Raw genomic sequence first — 19,427 nt, forward strand, 5'->3', positions numbered from 1 at the left:
ATCAAAATTACTACAAAAGCAATCTCATCCCCTCTTCTCTTTTCTAGCCCCTCAAATATAACAATCTGTTATACGACTCTACACACATCACAATTTCCATAAAACCGATTGCTAGCCCAACTCATAAGGTCTGCTCTAAAAAACTTTCAAACACCTGTCAATCTAGCTTAACCTTAACCTCGTACTAGTTAAAACTCTTCAACTAGTTCTTATGATACATCAATTCGAGGGAACTTTTGTCGTTACGTCGCACTTTCACATGCTGTTATACGAAAAGTTTATAACACCTGTACGCAGCGGTCTATAAAGTCTTTGAAGGCTGGCATGCGAGTCGGCACAGCTGCTGCTGCTGCTGCTGCTGCACAAGAATTGCCATAAGAAGTTCTGTGCCGTTCGTAATAGGTTCTCTCATCTTGTGCTTTGCCATTTTTGACAACTGTTATACACAAGTTTTGCACGCTGCCATAATTTCTAGATTTTCAGCTGCATAAATTTCACATTTAACAGCTCACGAGTTGCAGCAATTCCCACTATCATTGAATCCAATTTTAGCAAAGCGCTGCCACACCCCCCTCCTCCCCTGTCCTTCTGAACCGCCTCGCCAGCTCGGCTCTGGCCAACTGTTTCGACTCATAAATACAACATTATTTTCACCGTAAATCGCAGCGAGGATTGTCGACGTCTTCGTCTTCGCCTGTCTGTGCGCGTCTCAATTCACTGCACATTTTGCAAATAACAATCGCATTTTTTGAATAATTCAAATCCACTTTGTTGCCTCACGCTCCGTCCGCCTCCTGCTCTGCCGCCCCATGTATTTCCCTTTCTCTCTTCTATTTTTTTTTTTCCTTCTTCTCATTTTTTTGTCTGATTGTCCGTCCGCTCGTTCTGCCAACCATTTTGTTCTTTTTCTCGACATTTTTTTGCTTTAGCTGCTTTTGAATCGAGCAAAACGCTGTGGCATAAGAAAAGCTCCAGCCGGAGCCGTCAACTGGCAAGCGAATGTTTTTCTGTAGCCTTTGTTGGGGCAGCATAAAAAATGTATAGCATAGTTTGCTGCGTTCACACAGCACACACCCACACACACACACTCACACTCACATAGAGACTGTGCTGTGCTGCTACAACTATTATTAAGCTGTGCATCATTTATGCCAGTTTTTTAGCTGCCTCGCACTTTCGCATTTAAATTAATCATATTTAAATTTTAAGTTTTAAATTAAAAGCCAAATTGCGCAACGGTTACGTTTAACCCAAGTCCAAACCCAAGCCTCGACTCGACTCGGCTCGGCTCGACGCTGATTTCATTTAGTTGCGTTGCGCTGAGTCGCTTGAATGATAGAAAGACCGGACCGTGCCCACAATTCAAAAATCAATTTTCATTTGCAAAAACGATTACATTCACATTCATTCAATGTTCGTTGGTTCGCAGTTCTTTTGGCGCCCAGCCGTCCCTCCTCTATCACTTTTTTCCATATGTGTGTGACTGTGTGTGTGGTTGCTGTTGTTGCTATTGTTGTTGCTGCTGTTGTTGTTGTTGTGTTTGGTGCGCTGTGCTATCGGTTCCCTTACACTCGAATGAACTTTTATTCAATTTGCAAAGCAACCACAAGCTGCACAATAGCCGTTTTAAACACTCAACCAACCAGCGAACCAGCGACTGCCAAGCGAACGGCCATTTCGTCATTTCAATGGCAGGGGGCGGCAGGCGGACAGGCGGACAGGCAGGCGGGCAGGCAGGCAGTCCGTACCGGAACTCAGCCCGCTGCTTAACCTCAGTGGCAGTTCGGCACTGACATTTGCATGTCCAACTGTCTGCACTTTTCCGTCCTTCATTTAAATGCGGTAGAGGTAGTGGCGGAGGCGGAGGCTGGGCGCTGCCAACCGACTAAAATATTCTCACTCTCTACTGCGCATCGCAATTTTCGTGCGTTGAATCTTTATCTACTTGCTCGAAATGTTCTTTTTTGCGAATGCATTTATTCATGTGCTGACTGCAATTTGTTACAAAAAATATATAAACTGTTATACACAGAAAAAACTGTTATACTGTTATATACAAAAACTGTTATACGCAACAAAAAGCTGTTATACGTGTAATGGGCGACAAATATGCAGGGGACATAGCTCCATTTTAATACTGGCGCATACATCAGCTCCAGCCACCCTGCGCATAATGGGCCAACTAAAGACTAGGAAGAGAACGAAATGAAAGAATAGGAAAAGAACCACAACAGCAGCAACAAAAAAAAAAGTAGAAGAAGAAGAAGGAAAAAAACAATAAGTATGTAAAAATGAAACAAATACATAATAAACAAAACAATGGCGAAGGGCAGCGACGGCAGCAAACAAAAGAATGCGCTCGTAAAACCGAGATTTAGGCCGTGCCACATTTGTGACCAAAAATATATACAGAGAGCCAAACAGAAGCAGCAGCAGCAGCAGCAGCAGGAGCAGCAGCAGGAGTAGGAGTATGGCACAGGAAGCAGCCAGAGAGAAGCAGTAACTGTATAAAGGGAAACTTGGGCTCCTGCTCATTTTATGCGCTAACTGAATCAGCCCGACAACCATTAACTGAGGCCATTTTATTCAATTTTGCTGTCCCCTGCCCGCCTCCTGCCCCCACAGCAACAACAATACAAAAAGGACAACAGCCGAGCGGAAAACGGAAGTGTGTACGCAGGTTATGCAGGAGTTGAAACTGAAGCCGAAGCCGTACAGCTAGCAGAGCCGGACTTGGCCCAAACTGTAGTGGCTCCGTCTGCTCCTGCTCCTGCTCCTGCTGCTGCTGCTGCTGTTGCGGCTACTGTTGCTGCTGCTGCTCCTGCTGCTACTCCTGCTGCTGTTGCTGCTACGTGTGACAATAATAAAAGTTTTTATTGCCATCGCACACAGCTGCGACTGCTGGGCCAGTACGCAGCACACAGTACGTCGAGTGGATCTAGAAATTAGCCCCTGCCGTCTGAGCCAATTTCGTCATACACACCGTGCATGCACCTCGCCTCTACTCTCCGGGCCATCGTGTAATCTCTGTCGTAAATTTTGTCCAACAATGTTTGAAAAATGCCACAGAACGAGAGCGAGAGAGTGAAAGCGGGAGAGTGAGTGAGAGAGAGAGTCTGATACCAAATTCCAAACAGCCAGAGGACTAGGGCAGCTAAGCTATTGTTCCGTAAAGGCGAATTATCAACAAACAGATCTATTATACTCGCACAGATCATATGGCATTGAGCAGGTGTCGGTGCCTGAAATTCGGATAATTAATTTATTTTCCATTATGGCAAATCGCAGATAAACTCAAATCCCATAGATAAACTATATTCAATATTTTGTGGACTATTTTAAGTGTTTCACATGCAAACTGTTATACTAAAGTATGCCAGGCTATACAGCAGGAAATACTTACCAGAGACTTTATAATTTTTTAACTTCGTCAGCAACCAACTTTTATAGTGTTCAACTCCTCTTCTACTGTTATACTGTTATAATTGTAAACTGTTATACTGTTATACAAACTGTTATACCAAAATACACAAATAGAGAGTTTAGTAAAATTTGATTTGTTATATTAATTTTCAGTAACTTATTACAGCAAACTTATATATATGTGTGTATATATATATTTATATGTATATATATAGCTGCGTATTATATATATTTATATGTAAATATATATGAATAAATATATATAAGTCGGAGTGATTATCCAAATTTATAACATGCACTTTGCAGTCAGCATAACTTAATCAAATCAAGATTTCGAGGGGGTCGGAAGGGACGAACAGAACGTTTGATCCAACGTTTTTTCAAGAACTTATGAACCAACGGCCATAGGTTGCGGTGCTGCCTACCAGTGATAGTATAAAGAATATTCTGCTTCATATAGAATCGAATCACGGGCTGCATCTGCTTATCGAAGGCAGCCAGGCGGGCCTGCACCACCTTGGGATGGTCGTCGACGCGACGCGTCAGCGGGTCGCCCGTCACGTCGTCATGGCCGGGCACTCTCGGGGCCGCCGAGCCCTCGTTGTAGACGCGACCCGATGGCATGTGCACCAGCCGGTTCTTGAGCATGTTCACTATGGCCTCGTCGGGTATATTCAGATTGATCACCATGTCCAGCTTGACCAGGCCCTGTAGGTGCTTAGCCTGCGCCAGATTGCGAGGATATCCGTCTAGTATGAAGTTACGGTCCTCTGCCTTGTACACGGCCGTGGCAATGACGCCGTGCAGCAGATGATCGGGCACCAGCTTGCCCTGGCTGATCATGTGGAAGGCGTGCTTGCCCAGAGCCGTACCCTGATGTATGTGCTTTCGCAATATGTCTCCGGCAGCGATGTGCACCGCACCAAAGGTCTTGACTATCATGTCGGACACATAGCCCTTGCCGCTGCCCGGCGGACCCATGATGAGAGCACGGAATCCACGCATTTTTGCCATCAGACAAGCACTAACGAACATTTTCACTTGCAATTCGCATATCAATTTTGCAGTCAATTATTAAAAATATATGTAAAAAGAGCTCATCTGTCTTGAACTATTACCAATTTACACGAGAAAAGTTAGAGACCAAAGATTAAATAAATTTTGCTAGTGATGATGTCAAAAATTCAATTTCTAGATCCAAATTTAAGTTTTTGAAAAGTGAATGAGTGAAGGAAAAGTAAAATAATTGAAGCAAACAAGTTACGAATGACAATAGAGAAATAAATGAACTAGGGAAGAGGATTGCGGATAGAAGAAGTTAAGGTTTAGAAAGGAATGAAGAAGGGGAGGAATAAGATATAGACTATATATATGGTTATCATGGTATTTATATGTAGAGGCTGAGTTGCATTGAGAATGAGTGAGATAGAGGAATGGTATAGGAATCGAGAGAGTGAGAGAGTGAGTATATTTCCTAATATAAGCCTAGGGCATAATGGTATTGTATGTAGAGAAAGTTGAGCTGCACTGAGGAAGAGTGAGATGGAGGAATGGTATAGGAATCGAGAGGAATAGTATAGCATGGTAAAGAATAGAGAGATGGGCGAATAGTATATTAAATCATATATGCCCAAGGCATGATGGTACTCTGTATACATGCATATAAGGCAGCTGGTCATACGTCTTTCTCTCTTCTGCTTGAGACACTTTTGGCAAATTTATTCAGCTCTAATTGAAATACTTTTGTCCTAATAGAGCTGTCCTCAAGTACCTCCCAAATGCGTTGCACGCTAATTAGAAATAGTTGAAGCTAAATACATAGTTAGTGCTAGTTAATCGAAAGAAAAACGGAAATGACAACGAAAACAAATGACGAAAATTTGAGCGCACAATTTTTGCTATGCGGCCAGGGCCGTAGTGAGTCCAGTCCGTCCGCAGTCTGTAGTCCGGAGGCCCTCAAGTGGCCTACGTGTGTCACATGCACAATGAAACACAGACCCGGCTAACGGCGCATGGAGGGAGCCACCCGCCCCATTAGATATCGTCTTTGTTTTTGAAAAATTGTCTACTTCATTTTGGGAGGGGCCCGCCTCTGCAGCGAGAATGGCCATGAAATATAACAGTACTCATTATGTTGGGATTACGATGCAATCAACGCAGAAAAAAGTGTCAGTCAAATAAATCACTCGCCAAACATGAGGAATGGGCGCACACAGGCCAAAGCAACCCACCCACCATTTGCAAGCCACCACCACCACCAGCAACACCACCAGCACCACCCGCACCACTCACTTACCCACCCACGCTCTGCACGCAATGCGAGTTGACAAGAAGCACGCAAAATATATATTTTCGGGCCTCTGCACGCTGCCAATGTCAACGCCAAGAGTTCCAACCGTTTGTCTGTCCTTCCACTCTCTCTCAGTGTGCGTGTGTGTGTGCGAGTGTGTGTGGGAGCATAGTTGAAGCTGACAGCGAGCACGACATTGGAATCGGAGAAGGCGTCAACTGAAGCTGCGGCTGTCAGTCCACTTTGTTCGCCAGGATAAATGGCGTTCCTTTTCCTGTTTGTGGCGGCATTTTCCAGAGCGTCTGTTTCCTTATTTTCCTCTCTCTGCCATTTAAAGTAACGAATTCTTTTTTTTTTTTTTTAATTATGCACCAGCTAGACCTACACATTAAAGTTTTCCCCCATACAAAAGGGACAGCCAATCAGGGCTAAGTAACTCATTAATTATCTGCAGGAAAGATTTCCTTGAACGAAAAGTGATAAAAATGCGGAAGATTGAATGGCAAACTGAGCAATTTCGGATAGGGGGTGATGTATTTGGGGTAGTTAGGGGGGTAGTTTGTGGGTGTAGTACGGGCAAAGGGAAATGATTTAAATTTATAAGATAGATATTTAGATTGATTTAGATTTCAGCATTCCTAGAGTAAGTTAATATGTCAGTCTGTAATGCCAATGAGCTGATGTGTCCATATATCATCTAACATCATCATCATTATCATCAGCTGAACTTAGCTTCGATCTGCTGCACTTTCCCATCTTTTTCTCAAGCCTTTCTGCTGCCAGTTTATCAATTATTTTTACTTTACTTTCGACTTGTAGATAGACGCGACTTTTCAGCCCAGCTCTGACCTTTTCAATTTCCCACTTTTCTTGCCTGCACAGTTTAGTAATTATTTTCGAATCAAAACTTAAAACTCAACGCTGAACTTGAGCTGTGGGTGTTTGGGAATTGGACTCTGTCTTGGTTTCTCTCTATCTCTCTGTCTCTGTCTCTGTCTCTGTCTCTGTGCCGCTCAGTTACATGTTGGCCCCGTGATAATCATCTCGGAGTCGTGCCAAACTTCATTTCAAACAATTCAACGCGGCCAGCCAACAACAATGGCGCAACAAATGAGCATGCGATTTGCTCCTGCGGCGACTACCGCCCCCCTCTTCTCACCCCTCTTCTCACCCGCTCCCCTCTCACGGTACTAAGCACAGCTTATCTCAGTTTCATTACAGTTATTGTCGTTGTCATCAGCCCTGGTGCCATGTGCCACAATGTTGGGCAGAGAATAAAACTTTAAGTTCCTGCTAACCCAACGGGTAACTGTCTTGCCCGTTAAAAGCCCCTTTTCCTTTAACCAGTCAGCTCTGCTTACTTCTTGGCTGCAATTTCGCATACCCACAAACAGCAGCAGCAGCAGCAGCAGCAGCAACAATAACAACTGAAGGCAGCAGCAACACTTCCGCTAGCTGCTTGAAATAAAAACTTGATTCAGTGGGGAGCAAGGAGCGTGGAGCAAGGAGCGTGGAGCGCGGCGCTTGGAGGCAGCAGCAAGCAATTCTAAGCACCGCAACAAAAGCTGAGCACAACATCAACATCTAAATGCAATGCCATAGAAAAATGCGAAAAAAAAATAGAAAATAAAAAAATAAGCGAAAGAAAAAACGCAGTTTCCGTGCGGCGAACAAGCAAAAACAAAAAGCAGCCAACAGCTAGAAAAAAAAACAGAATAAAACAAAAAAGGAAAGCTAAAAAAAATATAATAATAAAAATAAAAAATACTTAAGCGTTGCTAGCGTCGATTTGTGCCGCCCACAAGACGCTGGGCGCGCCACGCCCACCATTGCTTGTGCCGGCAGGGGATGGGGAGGCGTGGCAATGGCAGCTTCACACTCGAACACGTAGCAGCTCGCGGCGTACGCTGCCACGCTGCCACGCCCCCGCTGCGTGCTGCTGCGTTTTAAGTGCGCCAGCTTAAAAGTATGCTACAAGTTTTTGCATTTGCTTAAAAGCCCGCGTTTTGGGACTCGTTCGAACCAATTTGGCCGTAAATGCCATTTGCCACATCAAAAATTATATGCATATTTATTTTTCATATTTCTATTTTGGTCTTTGTCTTCGCCTTCGCCATTGCCCTTGCCCTTGCCCTTGCCTTTGCCCGATAGTATTTTTGGTATTTTGGTATTTTTAGTTTGAAGCATTTTGATGCGTATTTATGCGCTTGCATAAATTGATTTATATACAGCATTGAAATGCAAGCAGCAGCTGCTCTCCCACTCACTCCAGCCTCCTATCGCTCTCTCTCTCCCTCTCCCTCTCTATCTAGTTATTTGCCTGTTTTTCGTATGATTTATTAGTTTGGGTTCTAAACATTGCGGTTGACTCGACATGGCAGGGCGTCCAATGTATATGGAAATCTAGTTTTGTGCTCGGCTAATGCCAAATATGCTAAATAATAAATATAAATGCATTTATATATATAAAATATATATGTGATGTATTTGCTGAACAATGCATGTATCTTTCGCATGTTTAACTGTCTGCCCTCTTTGTCTGTCTGTCTGTCCGTCTGTCTGTTGCTCGTATCTCTATTTGTCTATCTGCCTGTCCATTTTGTCTCGTGGTTAGGCATGAAGCCCGTTTATCTGCCAGCGTATGCGAAACATTTTCGAATTATTTCCAACAGCGTTAGCGTAGGTGCCATAATAACAACAACAACAACAACAACAACAACTACAGCAACAACAACAACATCCTTGGGTTGGGTCAACAGTTTCGGGAGCTGTTTGGCGGTGACGTTTTTGTATAATTAATTTTTCTTGTTCAGTGGTTTTGTACAATCAACATTCGATGTAAAAACAGTGCAAACAAGTGCAACGCATACAAGCGCACTTAAAGTGCATACACCAACACACACACACACACATGCATACATGAGCACACATACATATGTGCAAAATGCCACCGCAGGACTTAACAGAAGCAACTACAACGATAGAGAATGCGAGCTTGCCTGGACAAGCATCCTCTTGCAACTCTCCATGTGTGTATGTGTGTGCCTGTGTGTGTGTGTGCTATGGGGCTGCTTGCATATGCATGCGAAAATGTGAAAGCAAATAAGAAAAAGTGTGAAAACGAGCAGCTTGTCATGTAAACAAGTAAACCAATAAGTGCAAGAGTGAGAGCAACAGAGAGAGAGAGAGAGTGTGTGTGTGTAAGTGTGACCAGACTTTAAATGTGTCCAGAGCAGCCTTTCAGCTGCTAGTTACCCGGAGCAGCACTCAAAAGCCAACAACAGCAACAAACAATAAAAAATCTCAGACATATTCAAACATTTGATTGCCAGCCCAGCAGCAACAACAACAACAACAACAACAATAGCAGCAACAACAACAACCAGCAGCAGCACCTTTTCATTGCTATGGATTCGTGAAGCATTGGCCTGCTAATAAATTTCCCCTCCATTATTCATAGTTAACTGAACAATGAGCTCAAACTGTTGATTGGTTGCAAGTTGAATACGTGCACACACAGACACACACACACATACATATTTATGTAAATATATATACATATGTATATTTATACCAATACATGCAAAGTTACCCTGAGCTGCGCTCTTAATTTGAGCAATTTCTTTTTGAAGTGGGCTTAATTCTCCATGCATCGCAGTTAACAGAGATATACATACATATATATACATATGTTTCCCAACTATAACATTTATCGTTTAACATCGATTGTGGCTAGAGAAAGCTGGCCAAACTTTAAGACTCACTCATTATCCCTTAGACAATCATTAGCTCTAACCAGTAGGGCTAAACGTGAGCTATGTTAAGTTTATGTTAAGTGTAAATCGAATACATGCTTAATTGCGGAATATATAATCTTAACAAATTATTGCCTGAGCTAGTTCATAGAGCTAAATAAGTGTAAAATCAATGTTAAGTTGCTTGCGTAGTGATCTCTCACTGTTCACAATATGAACTGGCTATACCAGTTCCAATGATTCCATTCGTACCATTTCCCTGTTTACCCAAGCCTCTCAATTCACTCCCCTTACTCATTTCAACTCTATTCACAATTATCCCCCACGCAACATTTCAATCTAATCGAAATGAGAATTCTTTAATGAATTACGCGCCTGTGTTTGATTTTATTTCATTTTCTTTTTTCGTTTTTCTCTTTTTGCCAGTGTTTTTTTTTTTTTTTTCATTCTCTCGTGAATCGCTTTGTTTTTGTTTATACAATTTGTTTACGCAACGCGTGACGCTTAAATGCTAAATAATGCAAATGTAAATGCGGCGCATTGTTTGCCTTTGTTTTTGCCACGATTTTATTGTTGTTGTTGCTGTTTTTACTTTAGCCGTTTGCCCTTGTTGTTGTTGCTGTCCCTTTTCGAAATGCTCCAACTCCAAAGAGCGTATAAAAAGGGTTCCAGAAATCAAATAAAAAAGGGTTAACAGGGCGCAGACTTGAGAGGCAGTCGTAAAGATTATTGCGTGCCGAAAGAAAAATATTTAGTAACTTGTACTTTGATTAGTTAATACAAGAGTCTTAGCCAGCTACGCCACGAATATCCAGAAGCTTTAATTTGATATTCAAAATACCCTAGAATTCAATTCAAATCAAATTTCTTTATATGAACAGCAGCTCCTCTCTCTCATCGAGCAGCTGTCACATGGCTCAACTATCTGGACATCTTCCACTTCCTCTCCCTCTTTTACGTTGTTTGCAGACAAGTCGAAAGTTCAGGCTCTCTGCCCAGCTGACCTTTTAGAGTATTAAAAGTTCGACTTTTTGATTTGGCTGTCTTTGTTTTTCGATTTCGAATTAATTTTCTTACGCAATGAACATGCAGGAAATTAGCATATTTTTTGTGTGTGTGCTCTTGTGCTCTGATCGATTTGTGGGCCTAACGAGTGGACCCAAGGAAAACAAAGGAAAAAAATTTAACAAAATTCGAAAAGGGGACGCCCAGTTTACAATTGGTCAAAGACAGTTGCTGGGGTATTTTAAAAGGCGTTGCCCCCAGGGGCAAACATAGAGAGACACAGGCAGAGTGGGAGGGCGACGAGGCTTGGCTGGCAGGCGACACAAGTCTTGGGCGTGGGCGAGTGTGAGGCATTTGCTAACTTATGATTCGCGAAAAAATTACATTAGAATTGCAAATTGGCAGGAGCGGCAGGGAAGGGGCACAGAGGGCTTGGGCATGGGCATCGTCTGCAGCCCATTCAACATGGCTAAATAAAAGTTGTGTCTTTGCGGCAACAGCAACAGAATTTGATTTGAGGCAAGTGTCGTGTGGGGGCGGGGCAGAGCGAGAGGAGGATGCGCAGGAGGCGGCAACAACAACAACAACAACAAGAAACAAACTCAAACATTTATGACAATAACTTCTTAAATGCCATCAGCAAGGAATCCCCAGCACTGTAAGGACATGCAGCCGAGAATCTCACACGGAGTGCCAGTCGATGCCTGCTGGCTGCTCGACGTCTCCGGGGCAGCCGTTGAATTGAATTACTTTTGCGCCAGTTGAAATTTCAATTGCCCAGCGAGCGAGACAGCAACAGTGTGAGAGTGAGAGAGAGGGAGGGGGAGTGGGAGAGTCAGAGTCAGAGGAATTGAACGATGCACATGTGTGCCAGCCATATGCAATGCTGGCGGTGGCCGGAAACGGAAATGCATGCTGGCATTTTAGCAAGGCAGCACACGGTGAATGCAGGGGCAGGGGCTGTGGCAGGGGGAGAGGGGGAGGCAGTGGAACTTGGGACTGGGCGCATACAAATGAGGCGTTGAATAATTAAAGACATAAATTCGCACTTGCACACATAAAAGTAAAAAATGCCAATTTTATTTTGGTCTTCTTCTTCCCATGCGCTTTATTTTTGTTCTTGTTATTATTTTACGTTTTCGGGTTCGTCCAATGCTTCCGGTCAACCAGCTGGCTGTCTCTTTCGCTCCCATTGTCTGGCAGCAGCTGCCACGCTATCTCAGCATGTTTAATTCACAATCTTTGGGCACAGCGGTGCGACCCGGTGCCACCTTTGCACTCAAGTGCGCAGCCACCGCCCACGCCCACATCCACTCGCTGCATTGGCCCAAGCTGATCTGAGCAGAGCAGAGCAGAGCTGAGCTGAGCTGGGCAGAGAGTTGCTCGTTTAACTTTCATGAAATTATAATTTGCTTTGTAATTCGAGCATCCTTAGCAGGCTGCCAGGACCTGGGGGTCCACGCTGCAGACCAGCTGTAGCAGCCGTAGCAGCCGTAGCAAGCAGGCATATATAACTACACATTGAAAATATTTTAATTAACGAAAATTGTTCAGCAACTTGCTTGCCTCATTTACATTCAGATTTATAAGTATATATGTATATGTGTGTGTGTGTGTGTGTGTGTATATATAAAGGCCGGGCAACTTAAGCAGCTGTCCGGGGCTGAGAAACCAATCCCATTAGAAATCTCAATTTCAACTCAAGTAAGTCTGCAGTCCAAGAGACTTTGCAAAATATTGAGCAGCTGCTTTCGTTTGAATCATAACACACACACACACACACGCACATACACTCTTACATATGTATATGTATAGAGCTGTGCTTTGTGCGATCTCATGTGGAATCGCACTCCACAAAGTACATATATCTTACTTATGCTCGCAAAGATTAAAAGTTTTTCACTGCCGAGGCATGCGAGCCTCTTGCCTAAGCTGTAACATCTTTGTATGGCCCAGCCTCGCCCATCCCCACACCGAGCGTACAACGTTCGCCCACTCACGCCACAGCCTCTCAGCTTCTTATGCTGGGCCGCTTTTTGTCCGCTCGTCTTCAGCTTCTTTTTTGTGGTGCATAACCCTCTCTCAAGTTGTTCGACCGCCACAAAGCCTGCCCTTTACATTATGTATGTATGTGTGTGTGTGCGTATATGTGTGTGTGTGTGTGCTACAAAAGCCGACCCCAATGGAGCTGAACCTTTTCAAATCCGAAATCGATATTAATTAAATTTTAGTAGCTAGCGTGAATCTGTGGACTTTGCGTGCGCCCATGCAAAGCTTAGCGAAACAGCAACAGCAACAACAACAGCAACAACAGCAACAACATCAGCAACAACAACGATAACGACCAAAAAAAAGGTGGCAAACTTTGCTGTGGCCATCTCATTAAAAGTGATGACAAGTTGCTGGCTTTGCGTAGCGCTTTTCATGATTATAAAATACTTGGCCCCGCCCTGCCCCGCGCCCGGCTCCCTACCCAGCACGACCAGCCAAATAATGACCCAATCAGCCAAAGGAAAAATGCGAAACTCAGCTATTATTACCTCAAAGATAACTTCGACAACATTTTCAACAGTAATAATAGCCGAGCCGAGGCGAGGCGAGCTGAGCCGGGGAGGGGCTGTTAGGCTACCGAAAATGATAAAAGCAAGTACATTAAACACTGAGAATTGCATAGAAGAGCGCTAGATGTACAGAGTAAATGCTGGCATGTCCATAATGCTGACGATAAAACAGACATTACTTTAAAGATAAAGCTATTTAAGGCAATTCAAGTTATTCATAATGTATAGGGGAATAAAGCAAAGTTTGAGATTTGCATAGAAGAGCCTAAAGCATACAAATTAAATAAATATATTTAAGAACTCTGGTACAGCTGTATAAGCATGTATATGTACATATATGGAGAATAGTATCAAAGTTGATCAGAAATGTATATTTTTAATCAAGTTATATAATTTTAAATTATTGTAGTATTTGGGAATCGCCGAGTACGCCTCCATTTCAGTAGATTTAAAAGCATGGCATATCTCTCAAGTTGCATAAACTTTACCTTTAAGCAAACAAGTGCGTTTCAGCAGAAAGAGCGAATCTCTATGAAATTCTCATCAGATTTACTTACACGCTTCAAAAGGAATAATATTATTATGATACTCTGCTGACCTTTGATAGCCATTGTAGACCACATACAAAGAGCATAACTAAGTTATAGCTAGACGAGTAGCTGGGGGCGATTCACATTGTTGTTGTCGTTGTTGTTGTTGTTGTTGTTGTTGTATCAGTGCTCTTATAACATCTCCATATTCAATTGAGAACCCAAATCAGTCAACCGCATTAAAAACTCTGCTTCATTTCCGTGACAAGCTAAACACACACACACACACATACACAGACACTCATACTAGCAACATTCATATGTAAATATTGTATGCTGCTCGTGACCTTTGCTTAACTAAGGACAGCTTTTTGTATACCGATTGTAGTTGCCCAGCCACGCCCACCTCGCCCACCTCAACGCTGCTTGCGTGCCATAAAATTTCACTCTTTCTTCCATTAATAGTTGATCTACTAAGCCAAGGGCATAAACTATGCAAAAGCTTTTCCATCATTGCCATTTGCCATTCATTCCCACCCACTGTCTCTCTCTCTCTCTCACTCAGTCTGTGTTTAGCTATTGCTGTCTCTGTTTCACTTAATTGCTCAAATCTCCATACACAATTTAATATTCATACTTGCGTTTCATTCGTGCTGCTAATGTTGGGTCCGTCGGATTCATGACTGGCATAGCAGCAGCAGCAGGAGCAGCAGGAGCAACAACAAATCAAGTTGTGGATTACAAATCGGAATCCTTTTTTAATTGAAATATACATCGCATATACACATATTCGTATGGCCCGTGCTGTGCTCTGGCCTGCTCATTAATGCGTCGAGCTGCTGCTGTCGAGCTCAATTGATGCGTTTTTGATTGCAAATTTGTCGCAAACATATCGCTTGAGTGCACCAGCAGCGCAGCAGCCCCACCCATGCCACTCCCTCCGCTTTCTCCATGTCTATGCGCATTACTCATACGCCGCGTGGGTCGCCGAAGGCAAAAACCAACTTAAATTCTACTTACAGCCAAATATGTAATAAATACGAGCTTAAAAAAGTTTATCTATATTTCAACCACACGCAGTCATGTACACACACACATGCACATGAATGTGTGTACTGATATTTGGCATATAGAGTAGCTACTGCTGCCTGTTTTTTTGCTGTCGCCCGGCAAAAGTTTTTGAAAGATGTGCCATCCCCCAATCCGGCACTTAGACAACTCGCACGTCCAGCTACCAAAAAGTTCATTTCGCTTCGCTTCGCTCCTCCCTATTATTTTTTTTTTTCTCTCTTCCTTTCATTTAGCCAAAAAAAAGTATACATATATAAAATATATATGTATATATAAGTAAGTGTAGAGTGTGTGGAGTTGAGTGTAAGTGTACTTTGCAAGAGCTACAGCCGCAGCTGCTGCCCCGCTGAGCTTTCATTAAATGCGACTATTCAGCGGCTGCAGCTTTAAAATTTCCGCCATCCTTTTTTTGCCCCCTCTGTCAATATGCCCAAAAAGCCAAGCCGGACGCCGTATAAATTGTCGCAATCAAGCGCTGCATAAAGTGTCTCTCGCTCTCGCTCTCAACACGAAAAAATAAAAATAGAAATGGAAAGCCGCAGGAAAGCGACAGCAAGATGAATTACTGTAAATTATCCAGTTAAAAGTTTTCGCTGAAGGACTTTCTAGTCGCTCGAGTGGCCGCCGCTGCGGCTGCTGCTGCTGCGGCTGCCGTCGCTGATTTAACGAGACGAAAAGGTAAAAAGTTGAGCAAAAATCAATTTCGCCACAATTTCACGCTAGTTTGCATAAAAGTAAGTGCTGGGTATACCTCCAGAGGCAGTAGAATGTACGCTAGATAAATCCGAGTTGGTCTTGAATGCATATGCAAAGGGAATTTTTAGGTAATTTTTATAATTTTGTATTTTTGTTTAGCCAAAAGGCAAATGTGTATGAAAATTGTTTAATAAAGTGGCCAAACGTTAAATACCTAAATATTCCCAAATTTAAAGTCTCTTGTAAGGATTGCTGCTATCGATTGGCAATGTATTTTAACTTGGACAATTTATGGCCATTGTACTTAGTTATTAAAACTTGTTTTAAATATATATATGAAAATTAACATATTATTGAGGCTCGGCCTCTTGAAGCATATCATATTATGTAAATAATTTATATGAATATAAAAATGCCAAATTTATGGCCTTTTTCAGCATGGGCAAAATACCACAATATGTAAACTATATATGTAAATGAATATAAAAATACCAAATTTAAGGCATTTTTAGGATTTTCTAGTTAACTAAGTTGACTTTTTGCTTCTTTATATACTTTTTACAAATTCAACAAGATTATTTGTATCAATTTGATCGCCTGCCATTCCCATTTATTCATTTTCTAATTCATAGTTTGCACTTTTCGCTCTTTCTGCCTCTGCCCATTTCTGTTCGCATTCTCTTCGTGCGAGCAGTTCATAGCCTGTGCGTAGAGTCTATCCCGCTCACACGCTCACAGCAACATTGTACACTACGTTTCGCTGCAGCTTTCTTGTCTCTCTCTCTCTCTCTCTCTCTCTCTCTCTCTCTCTCTCTCTCTCTCTCTCTCTCTCTCTCTCTTGCGATTATTAGCGCAGAGCAGAGCAGCTCGAACGCAAACGCAATCGGATAACGTTTTCTATGGCTCACAGATTCAGCAAACGGCGATTGAAGTGGAGTGAGCAGAATTAGATAAGTCTTTAGCAGACCTTATGCATTGTCTTAAAATATTAATATTAATATTGATTTACATCAAATTATATTCCTACGTAAATACATAAACATGTTTATACAATATAATTACAATACAGTGATAAGAGTGGTTCGGTAGAAAATGTCTCTGGAAGCAGCTGACAAAGCTGCTTAAACATATGTGTGGATGGTTAGTCTAGCTGCATATATGGGCATATATAGTTGCTGCAGCACCTGAGCTCTCTGCGCTCTGCCTGTCAATGGCTGCTTTTAAGTTTCATCTCTTTGCTCCCATTGCCCACATTCAAGGAAGGCGCAGCTCAAGCGAATACATATACATTTTTCTGTTTATATACTTTTTTTTCGGTCGGCAACATTCATTAATGTCAGGAACAGCAGCAGCAGCAGCAGCAACGGCAGCCGCCACAGCCGCAGCGACTTCGTCTAGGATACAGCCACATAATGTGCCGCAAAACGCATAAAACACACGCGCACACACACACACTCACACATACATACACACAGACAAGTGTCGTCGTCGTCGTCGCCTGCCCGCTGTTTTATATAACGATTACGATAATGAAGCGACGCCGTTTTCAGCGGGCGCAGCATTTTTATACACAAAATGAGCCAAATGAATGGCAGCCACTGGCCCAGCGCAGAGAGCGAGACAGAGTGAGAGTGGTAGAGAGAGAGAGAGAGAGAGAGAGAGAGACAGAGCGCGTGCGATTGGGCTTACTCCAAGGATCTAGTAGTAAGCAGCGTCTGTCGTTGATGGCTTTTTGAAGTTCTCAACGCAGACGGCGCAATGATTGGGGGATTATGACGAATTAATGAATTCAGATTTAAATAAAATTACGCAGCGTGCCAGTGGCAGTGCCACGCCCACTTGTGGCCATGCACATTTAACATTTTGCTAATAGAATTAAAGTTTGCCGCCCGCCCCTACGCCCACGCGGTAACAGCAGCAACATAATGAGCCAGCGACCCAGTCTGGCGTAATTATGATGGGCCTGGCCGCTGCATTGATAGCAACAGCAGCAGCAGCAGCAGCAGCAGCAGCGGCAGCAACAGTCGTCAGCAACTGTTGCCCGCTTAATTAACAACAACAATTGCAATGGTGCAATTGCAGTTGCCACTGTGGCAGGTAATTTTTGTCTCATTTGGGGCCGGGGCAACCTTCGCCTGATGGTTTTGTACGCGCATTGTTGCGGCATTGTTGTTGATTGTTAATTGAAAAACAATGTTGTGCGCTCTCACTCACTCAGTCAGTCTCCCTCTCAGCCCTTCCCTCTCTCTCTCGCTACCACACTCTCTGTCTTTGTATTTCTGTTGCCCGTTAAATGCAACTGCAAGTTGCAGCGAGCTCGAGGTTCAACTGCGGCTTAATTAATTTTTATAAGGCTGTTGTTATCGTCGTCAATTGGGCTGTAGCTGCACTTTAATTACAATGCACAGAAGTTGCCTTAAGCTCATTGATTAAACTTAATCAATGGCCATAAGCAGCGCGAACAGGATCGCTGCTGGCATGGGGCATGCGGCATTGGGGCATGCGGCAGGCAGCTCATTAATGTTCGCTCGCAACTTTGACAGCCAAAGTGCAATTAGCGTCAGGGCCAAAGCGAAAAGTTGTCATATTATGATATTGAATAGCAGCAAGATGAAAGACCCAGCTACCAAGGAATGGTAATCGAGTAAGGAGCGAGCGAGACAGACTGCATGTGTGTGTGGGTGTGCTTGTGTGGGTGTGTTGGTGTGTGGGTGTGAGTGGGTGTGGCAACAACATGTCAAAAGAGCTGCAAGAGCATAAAAAGTGCCTCAGCTCAAGTAATTCAATAGCGAAGCAAGATTTAATTAATAATTTATATACGATATACAAAGGTAGCCGCAGCTCTGATTAACGAAGCTGTAAAAGCGCGAAAAGGTTGCATATCCTTGGCAGATCCTTTACGCATTACCAGTACAACTGGGCGAAGCGTGGATCTTTGTAGTCCCCAGTGCTCTTAATTAACTCTTAGCCAAAGTATCTCAGCTAATGTCTAAGCCAGTTTGGCCAAGCGATTATAAAACAATTAACGTCAAACTCTGGCTCAACTCTATTTAGCAATAAAAATCTATCAATTAGCATATGATAATAAAGCAGCATGTCTATATCTATCTATCTATATATACGTAAGTTAAAGAAAGTCTGCTGCAGTTCATCATTGAGGGCAAACTGGCCAAAGTCTGTTCGCTTAGTTAGTTGCATAGTTTGGGCTGGTTTTGTCAGTCAGTCAACTATCATTATAAGTTGCCCTTTGCGTTTGCGTCATAATGGCCAAAAACTTTTGCCCAGAGCTCTGTCAGTGTGTATCTGTGGGTGTGTGTGTGTTGGCCATTGTTGGCGCTTAGTTTTGCAATTAGCAACAGTTTTGTCTGCTCAGTGCTTTTAGTCGGCCATTAATTGAGTTGCGCGCACTGAAAACTTAAAAAAAAAGGAAAGTGAGAGATGGAGAGAGACAGAGATAGAGTGAGAGAAATAGTGAAAAACAAAGTACAAAAATTTAGCACAACTTTTTATTCATTTTCTTCTCGCATTTTTCTATTTGCAGATCGAGGACGCGATGCTGATGTTTGACAAGCAGACCAATCGGCACAGAGGTGAGCACTCAAACGATAAACGATAAACGATAAGCGATAAACGATAAACGATAAGCGTTAATAATACAGTTCGTTATAATAACACACATTGACTCGATTCCGGCTCTTGTTTTTGTTGTTGTTGTAGATATTTTCTTTCATTTTTTGTGCTGCTTCGTTTCCGGGCTTTAACGATGCAGAAGAAGACGGGCAAGCCGGAAGTGCGAACGCTCCAGCTTTTTCTCTTTTTTGTTGTTGTCAATGCATGACAGATACCGTTACAGATAGCCGAGCACAAACAGAGCTAATACAGTTTCTTTTTGGTGTGTGTAAAAACGTGGCATTAAAATGGCCAGGCTAACAGCATGAGAGAGAGAGATAGATATAGAGAGAGCGAGCTAGTCGTAAAGATTACCTGTGCAATGCAACCGGATATAGCCCGCACATACAGCTGAGCGGGCGACTGAGTGGGCGGGGCTGAGGCTGAGGCTGAGGCAGCGGCTGGGACTGGGACTGGGACTGGGATT

General features: G+C 43.0%; 1 protein-coding gene and 1 pseudogene across 6 annotated transcripts in view; one reads left to right on the forward strand and one right to left on the reverse strand.

Moving 5' to 3' along the window:
* Positions 1 to 19,427, forward strand: part of Rbp6 (RNA-binding protein 6) — a 195,011-nt gene that overhangs the window by 153,594 nt on the left and 21,990 nt on the right. For all 6 annotated transcript variants that reach the window (XM_018100413.2, XM_018100412.3, XM_089259885.1 and 3 more), the window contains one exon: positions 18,873 to 18,921. In XM_018100413.2, the coding sequence (XP_017955902.1) occupies positions 18,873 to 18,921 (49 nt within the window). The remainder of the gene's footprint in view (positions 1 to 18,872; positions 18,922 to 19,427) is intronic.
* Positions 3,535 to 4,666, reverse strand: LOC108651023 (GTP:AMP phosphotransferase, mitochondrial pseudogene; annotated as a pseudogene).

This window comes from Drosophila navojoa, chromosome 4, assembly GCF_054131105.1.
Source record: "Drosophila navojoa isolate 15081-1374.11 chromosome 4, UAZ_NAV_1.0, whole genome shotgun sequence".
Taxonomy (NCBI): domain Eukaryota; kingdom Metazoa; phylum Arthropoda; class Insecta; order Diptera; family Drosophilidae; genus Drosophila; species Drosophila navojoa.